This window comes from Pygoscelis adeliae, unplaced genomic scaffold, assembly GCF_000699105.1.
Source record: "Pygoscelis adeliae isolate BGI_AS28 unplaced genomic scaffold, ASM69910v1 Scaffold113, whole genome shotgun sequence".
Classification (NCBI taxonomy): Eukaryota; Metazoa; Chordata; class Aves; order Sphenisciformes; family Spheniscidae; genus Pygoscelis; species Pygoscelis adeliae.
Window position 1 is genome coordinate 2,094,153 of NW_008825108.1, and position 9,221 is coordinate 2,103,373.

A 9,221-nucleotide genomic window follows, 5' to 3' on the forward strand; every position below is an offset into this window, starting at 1 on the left:
TCTGCCCATGGCAGGGGGGTTGGAACTAGATGATCTTTAAGGTCCCTTCCAACCCAAACCATTCTATGATTCTATGATTCTAAGAAGCACAGGGAAGCAGGGCAGAGCAGAAACACAGGTCAGCAGGTCAAAGGAGACTGAAGAGCAAACTGAAAATGGTAAAACAACTAATGAAAACAATAATTTAAACACACAATAAGCTTATCTGGGTGTTGGAGAGGCCACTAACTGACCAAAGTACAAAGTGGGCACTCAGTATAGACAAGTCTATATGAGAAATAGTAACTGAATTATTTGTTTCAATGGTCAAGGATGTTCCCACACCAGAATAATTGTCAATGAACTATGAATTTTGAGTCAAATTGAGCTGTCTCAAATTGAAATGTCCACAGAAGAGGTTTTTTTAAAAAGTCTGACAGTAGTCAGAAAGGTAGGCAACATGTTATTGCCTAGGAAAGGAATAGGAAGCAAAACAGAAAACACTATTAACCTTTTGATAACTCCATTATGCGCCCACATCCTAGGTGAACACCCAATCTCAAGAAGGATATCAAAGGCTTAGAAAAATTAAAGAAAAAAATAATAAGAGATGTAAAACAGCTTCCACATATGAATGCTGCACAAAAGACAACTGAGAAATTAAAGCTTGTAAAATCATGAAAGGTATGGGTATGCTGAATAGGGAAGTACTAGCTATTTCTAATACCACAAGAACCTAAAGAATACCAGGTTTAAAATAAAAAAGTGTACCCTTTCAAACAGGGCATAATGAAATTGTGAAGTATAAAGGATTAAACAAATTCAGAAAAAACATTCACTGTTTTTCTTATGTATGTCCAGTTTCAACCTATCACTAAACTACTTAGTGCCCAAGGATGGGAGGGTATGGGAGGTGTCAAATGTTTGCAGTTTTGTCTTGTAAATTTCTACATTTAAAAAAAAAAGTTTTACTGTGGAACTTTCTAAAGAAAACATATAGAAGGATCTAATCCTTCTACATAGAATGAATTTTTATTTTGCAGTTTAATGAAATTAATTTGTCTTACAAGTTCGGAAAGCTAAGAAAAAAAATTACATTGCAGTTGCGTTCAACCCTTGACCTGTAAATTGTTATTGCACACTAGCTGAAAAATCAGTTTTTGAAAGCTTTTGAAAGCATAATTTTACAATCTTTTAAAAAAATTGTCATGCAATATGAAATATGTATTTAGCCGATCTTCTCCCATAGCAATATTTCCCTCCCATACTTATGTGGGTTATAAAGACAAATATTTAGTGTTCGGTTTGCAGTACGTACAGGATGATAATTTCATTGAGAAATTAAAAAAAAAAAAAAGTAAAGGATTGCATTGATTTCTTCCCATTCTTATCTTACCTGAAACATATCAAATCCTCCTCTTGGTAGTTTCCAAGAAAAATAGACTGTATTTTCTTCTTGCCCAAACACCTGTAAATCTGACGGTGGATCAGGATCTGAGGTAAAGACAGGAGTGGATGCAAAAATTAGTATCAAAATAATCTATATTAATTTGAAGGAAATTAACATCTACAGAAGACACTGCTGTAATTCATTATTTTATAGTTCAGTGTAGAACCAGATTTCATATTGTACTTAAGAAGACTATAAAATAAATTAAATTCACCTCTACGTATTAGCAATAGAATCAGAAATAAAATCAGTGTTTGTAAATTTTTATCAAAAAGTTGTATCATCCTAATATTACTGCTGATTCAGTTACTGGCAGAATCCCATTAACTACAGAGGAAACTTGTTTGTGTTTTAAAAGCTTTTATTTACTTAGTAACTTTCAAGGATGTTTAGATTGAAAAGAAAGACATACATACATTAATCCAGCCATTGGTAAGATGCATTGATTTAATAAGGAATAGCTTTTCTTAGACAATACCTTAAAATGTAACAACCCTAATTATCTGAAATCATGAAAAGTTATTAATAAACCATGAACGTACAGGTGCTAATCTGGAGGATGGTGGGGTGACTTCTTTTTAGTCCATTGGTTGTCACAATACTGATTAAGTAATCAGTGCCTGGCAGAAGACTCTCGAATTTGTACATTCTACAAAGATTAAAAAAAGAGATTGTGTTCTTCAGGATTTTAAAAATGCATGTGTCTTCATATGTTAATTCTTTATAGTATTATGGATATTATTTATACATGATGTGTGTATACATGTGTATATGCTGTTAGTCAAAAACTATTTTAGTATGATAAAATCTTAAACAGGATGCATCACACTATGGTTCACAGCAAGTCCAAGTACTAGAAAGTCTTAAAAGATTAAATTAAACATCCAGAATGACACACAGGTTCTACTGGTGCTCACTCCAGTGCAGTATTTTGTTTGCTTTTCTTTGCACAAACACATCATATGAGATTTGTAATTTGTTAAAAAATGCAATTCTTAAAATGACCTTTTTTCACATGGGTATAGTAATGTGTATCAACTAAAACATCAAATATATATCACATGTAAGTAACACTGTGGGCTACTTATTTTAAATATACAGTGAAACATCTGTTTTGAGTTCATGTCGGTTATCTTTTAAATGTAATCCTCATACCTTATACCGGAAGGTAACATTTTCTCCTCGTTGAAGACCTTACTGTTTATTGAAATAACATATCCATCAAACATATTTTGGGCTGGTGGCCAGGTAACAGTTACTGATTCAGAGCCTCTGCTATAGTTCAGATATTTAACTGCACTTGGTACTGTGTGACAATAAAAAAATGCATTACTTTTAAAATACATTTTAAATACATACAGGACTCATGTCGTCAGAATGCAATAAAAACTCCAGAAAACTTATGTCATGTCCTTGCTTATCTCAAGGACACACAGACTAATAGCGCTGTGGCAATGTGTATAGGGACTTCGTTATCCACAGGATCCAGAGCCAAGCTGCTTGCTGCTCTGTAATGCTACTTAGCGCAGTTCTGATATCACTGATGTGGAGTTCCTCAAAAATGGACAATTCCTCAAGAAAATAAATGTGAGTATAAGAGCTAACATACTGGGCTGAGACCGATGTCCCCACGAGCCCAGTATCTTGTGTTCAACAGTGGCCAAAAGCATATGTCTACAGAAAAGCAAGACTTGCACAGAGTGGTAATCCCCTTCAGTCATCTCCCAGGCTGCAGTTTGCAGCCCAAGGATTTCCTGAGCCAAAGGTGATTTCTGTGAATTTAGTAAACCTCAGCAGATTCCTCTTTTATGAATGTCTTCAGTCTCCACTTGAACCTATGACCACAATCATCACACAAAATATCATGTGGCCAGTTCTGTAACTTATCTATAAATTTCATAAACAACCTTTTCCTTTTGCTTGTTTTCTACTTGCTCTCTTCTAGTTTCAAGTCCTTAGTTCTTGCAAAGGAAATGTCAGTGAATTATCATTTCTTACTCACTCCATAATTACCTCTCCGTGACTTATCCTCTCACAAATGATTTTACATTACATCATTGTTCCTGTATCAGTTTTAGCACAGTGGGTCTTTAAATGCAAAACATTACATATCTTTGATCACACTTGCTGCCCTCCTATGAACGTTTTCGATCGCATCTACTATATTTTTTCACATTAGGGACCGTTAGAGGAAAATACAACATGCCAGATCCAGCAGCCTGAGAGGCCATGTCCCCAGGTCCAACCAGCAGCAAGGCTGAAGCTGTGTTTCCAGCATGCACACACACACAGAGCACACATATACACCACATATATACCCATATACGTGGCCGGCCACACTGATCATAGGCAGACACTCAGAGCACTGGCACTAACACAGACAGCACCAACGGCGTCATCCTGCTCCCCTCTCCAGCTGAGAATGGAGGTCCACTAGTGAGAATACTTACAGACATAGGTACAAGGTGGATGTCCCCAGCAGCTGGGCTCAGACACTCAGTCTGCCCAGTAGATGCCCCTGGATCCCAGTCTACCCAGTTGCTGGCACACACGCAGAGCTGGCCAGGACTTCCCAGGTCCCAACAGGCAACACCCCTGTGCTCTCGCCCTTAGAGATACACAGATGCTCTCACACCCAGAGCTGGCCCAACCACCCCCTTGCTCCCAGGCCACTTGACCTACCCACCAGCCCATCCAGCTGGATCTCACTAGCAGCCACACACTCACTCACACACCCGCACTTGCTCTAGATGCTGCATGACAGACACAAGGGCTCTCTGACTCATGGTCTGCTTCCAGTTGCTGCACTCACGCTCCTGTACACACACATGCACACAGAACAAGGAGTTAGAAAGGGTTTTAGTAAGATAGGACAGATTGCGCTTATCAGGTGCAGGGCACAGTCAGACAAGCAAATCATTTACATGTGATGAGTTGTTTTTATCCCCTTAGCCCTCTATTTTTCCACATTTGTTCTTCCCCAAATCACCTAATCCCCTCCCTTTTCCTGCCTTTGACTCCTCCCTTAAGCACCCCATAATAAGTCCTGTGCAATCCCAAACTGCTTTTCTCTGGCATCCCATAACATGTCCTACACCCCGAGGCTGTAAACCCCCTTAGTCCACAAGGTGATCCACAGAGCTCCTCCCAGTGACCTGTCTTGATGGGCTTCACGCCTGGACACAGGGGCTAAGGCTCTTCTGAGACAGCCCTGGGAAGGACCTGGGCAGAGTGTTCATTCCTCAGGAGTCTGTAATTTGGGTTCCTGCCCGCCACTGTGTTCCTCTGGACTTGTGGAGATGGGCCTTTGATGGGCTGATGGCTCCTGTGATGGGCCTGGGAGTAGCCTGGCAGGGTATTATTTGGGTTCCCCTTCTTGCCATTGCCTCTCTGCGCTTCTTTGTGGGTGTGCAGGTGAACTTTTATCACACAACCTAACAGGACCAGAACTGCATGCTGTATTCAAGAGGCAAAAGTACCTGGATTTTTACAGACAATACAGCGATGTTTTCTGTTTTGTCCTATAACCTATTCTAACATCCCAGCTGCTTTTTACTTTGCTGCTGAGCTATATGCTGATTTTTCCATGGAACTACCCATCATATTCTCAAGATACTGCTCCAGAGACATAACAGTCAGCTCAGAGCTGACCATATATTTGTGAAGTTTGTGACATTTTTGCCTTGTGTATCACTTTACGCTTATTTAAACTAAATTGCATCTGACACTTTAACATCCAGCCACTGAGGCATATAAGGTCTTTTCCTCAGTTACTCTGTTAGTTCTCATCCTTACTATCCTGAGTAACTTTACATCAGAAAACTCTGTCACCTCTGTGTTTGCTTACTTTTCTAGATCATATATGAACGTTTTGGACAGAACAGGTCCCAGAAGTCATCTGACAACCTCCCTCCACTGTGAAAACTACTTTTATCTTCTATTCCTTGTTGTTAGTTCAATTTAAAAGACTGGCTGCTTTTTTAAGAGCCACAGTACGGGAATCTCACTGATAGGTTTTTGGAAATCCACAAAGCATATATCAGTTGCATCTCCCTTACCACATGTTTGATGACTCCTTGAAAGAACCCAAAGATGTTTTTGAAGCATATTTTTCCTATACTAGTAAGATCCTTCCTTGTTCTACATCTAAACTATAAGACACTACATAGTTTATTATTCGCTATAACTTTACAACCAAAAAGCAATGCAATCGTGGATGTACCCCTAGAGTGAAGACCAGCCTCAGAGCCACTGCCGAGTTACTCTGCTAGGCAAGAATAGTGACACTGCTAGTCTGGTCCAGGTTTTATCTAGAGCTAACTACCAAAACTCTTTTCTCTCCACACCATGAATTCCTACACCCTAGATGAAGGCACCGTTTTCCACTGGAGCAGGACATCTCAGTATCTATGGCACTGTACATTACTGGAGACAGAGAGCAGCTCAGAACTCTCTTTTAATGTATTTTCACTGGAATAAGAACATCATGCTTATTGAAAGGAGCAACAGTGAACTGATACGACTCTGAAATTATTATCTCAAGACAGTATGTGAAGGTTACTGGCCAGAGTACTTATCTGAATAGACTTATTCACAGTGACATCAAAAAAAAGCCACATAATTGTGTTATGAGTGAAAGCCTGATATGGACAGAGAGGAGAAACATCATTCCAAAAATGAAAGAACCCTTCAGAATGAACATACTTGCTGGAGTGAGAAAAAGAAGCAGAAAAATCTGACTTCAAGGGATCTTAATTTAGAAAGGAAAAAAATAACAATGAAAGAATGGTTTTTAAATGTATAATGGAAGGAAGCCACTAGCAGCTAGGAGAAGAACTACAACAGAACAGAACTATGCTGCTGAGAATCAAGTGTCCTGACCCAAAGTAGAACTAAATGTAGAAAACCGAAAATTAATCCTGATATAAGGGGAGGCCAAGAAGAGAACATCATAAAACTAATTTAGTTCGGAACACCTAAGTGTGTTCAAACTCAGCACTGAAGTGAGAAATCAAACATTAAAGAGAAGTCTAAGAAAAAAGATTTTGCTTTCTGTAATGTTGGTAGCCAGACAGTGTGCAAGTACCAGTAACTGGACCGTACACCTGCTTGAGTCATTATGAAGTTAACATTGATAGTTCATTGTACACTGTAACCATATTCACATTCTTAAAGGACACAAGCAATCAAAGAATAAGGAAAATAACAATGAAAGAGTAAGGAGAAAATGATGAAGATGACTGAATTACTTTTCTCTATTTGAGATAAAAATAAAATCCAAGAAGAAAGCAAGACATATAGATGGAGTAAAAAAAATGCTGAATTTGACAACGTTGTGGTCTCACCTGTCTCTATTTCCTTCGTCACAAAAATACTGTCTCTGAAACCTTCCTTTTCTGTTCGAATTGTAAAATTGTACAGCTTACCAGGAGTAAGGCTGGAAAACGTTGCTGTTTCTTGCTTGACCTTCTGGACCTAGAAAACCAAATGCAGCTTTCACAGAACTGCTTGCAAAATTTGCTTATCTTATGTAAATGGTACCTCAACCTATTTTAATGGGAGATACAGCTTTTAGTTTAACCTCTGATTACTTAATAGAAGACTCTGAAAAATAACTGCATTGCCTATACACAAGTCGTCTTTTAAAAAACATACCCTGAAAGCACTTGCACAATTTGTACATGTAACTTCATATTGCTGAAAATCTCCATCAGCACGGTCCCAAGCGATCTGTATTGAAGTGTCTGTAACGTTACCTTCTCGTACATTGAGTGGAGCTGCCAGACCTACAGAAGGACATAAAACACATTACTGTTCAATCCAAGACTTTGTTCAATCCAACACTTCTTATATCTCCTGTGGAGACATAGAAGTGAAGACAATCAGTAACAGATTCAAACAAATAGAGGGCAAAATCTGATCTCAGGCATGCAAACACGCAGACATTCCAAAATAGAAAAATGATGAAAGAACAAAGAGATAATATTGCCACTATCTGAAGAAAATTGCTTGCTTGTTTATCTTAAAATTACACGGGGCTGAACATGCATTTCTCCCTGAGGATAGAGCTGGCACTCCTAGGCGGGAAAGTCCTCCAGAATGAAGTTAATCCCCCCAATACTACCACCGTAGTGCTCAGAATGGACCTAAATTTTGTCAAACAGCTCAGCAAAACTGGGTAGACCAGGCAAGACAAATACACTTTATCCCTAATTAGTATAGCCTTGTATAATACAATTCAGATCACATTACAGAGGAGCTTCCACTCTTCTCTGCATCTCTTTCATTCCCACCACAGCCGCTTCTGGCTGGAATGTACCAAAATTTACACTTTTTCTAAGAAAAACTGTATAGGTGTGAGGGGTCAGTATTTTTTTTACTTCCAAGTTTTTGGGGCCCCAGAAATGACAGCCCGAAACTAGGTTTTCTAAGGCAGTATCACACTAAATTTAGGAAATGCTTTCATAAGATTGATCAAAACCCAAGTTTTTATTAAAACTATAGTTTAAGATAAAATCAGCTTTCAACATTTTCACTATTTGGGGAGGAATTTTTCTGTCTTGCCCTCATTCTACTCTTCTTTCTTCCTTACTTCTTTTTATCCTATCTTAGTTTTTCCTTTTATAACATTTCTACTCTGAAAGAAACAGAGCAGAAAAGAATTTAGAAGGAAAAAGATAAAACAGGAAGAGAAAAACTTCTGGAAGTACAATTATAATAAAAAATAGGAAAGTCAAACCACAGAATTTCAGCAGATATTTTTAAACAGTTTTTAAGTTCTTATTAAAATTCCTTTTTTAAAGGCCTTGCTAGAAGGAGTCCCCTTCTCATAATACTTTTTTTTCATGTCTTTGTTATTGAATTTATTATCTTGAAAAATGGAAATCTCAATGCTTAAAGATGCACAGGGAGGAATAAATTTACAAATTTCAAGACACAGAAGTAACTCCATTCATACTCATCTTCTTGGCTAAAACAAATGGTCAAAATATGTCTTGTTTCCCACAAGAACAACAGCCTAAAATCCTGAAATACTTGCTAGACATTTTATAGACTTGATATAAAGAACACAATTTAGAAAGTCTAGAAATTATAAAGGATCGTTATAGTCTTGTTTAAAAAACAGCTAGTAGTGTAATTATTAATTGCTTACACAGATATATCAAGGTGATTTTTAAATAGCCTGTCTTTTCTATTGCACCAAAATAAAAAGTTAAAAGAGTTTACAAATCAAAATTTAATATGGTGCAATTTTATAGGAATAAACTTAAAATACTCACATGTTTTTACACCAGATACATGGTAAAAGGAGCTCAACATTTTTCCACTTTTTGTGGAGACACAGAAATCATATTCTGTTCCTGCAGTAAGGTTTTCAAGTGTTATTTTACCATCGCTTTTTAAAACAAATGTCACATTAGGTCCTCCTTTACTTGTAACATATATGCCATCAAATACTCCAATATCAGGCATGCGAACAAATAATACCACAGCATTGCTATAAAGCACATAAGGAACTACAATTTGAACAGGCTTGGGCTCTAAAAAAAGAAAAAAATATTGCCACATGTTAGATCAGATGAAAATAAATTAAATGAAAACCACACAATAAATCTGAAGCAGCTGCCCTGAGAAATATGCTTGCCCAGTGCAAATGAATAGCTACCATAATATAACATGTCATTGCTCAGAAAAATAAACAACCTGATCTTTTTAGGTGTTTATTACTGGAATCCTGAAGCATTTGACAAATGATTTATGAATCAAAGCAAGTTAGGCTTCCAAGGTATCA

General features: G+C 37.6%; 1 protein-coding gene across 1 annotated transcript in view; it reads right to left on the reverse strand.

Annotated features, from left to right (window-relative positions):
* The window catches only part of PTPRQ (protein tyrosine phosphatase, receptor type, Q), a 127,242-nt gene extending 118,340 nt beyond the window's left edge, over positions 1–8,902 (reverse strand). Inside the window, exons 1-6 of the mRNA XM_009327521.1 lie at positions 8,710–8,902; positions 7,085–7,215; positions 6,775–6,904; positions 2,585–2,735; positions 1,972–2,078; positions 1,376–1,473 (exon numbers count right to left, since the gene is read on the reverse strand). Coding sequence (XP_009325796.1) covers positions 1,376–1,473; positions 1,972–2,078; positions 2,585–2,735; positions 6,775–6,904; positions 7,085–7,215; positions 8,710–8,902 — 810 coding nt within the window. The remainder of the gene's footprint in view (positions 1–1,375; positions 1,474–1,971; positions 2,079–2,584; positions 2,736–6,774; positions 6,905–7,084; positions 7,216–8,709) is intronic.
* Between the last annotated feature and the right edge of the window lie 319 nt (positions 8,903–9,221).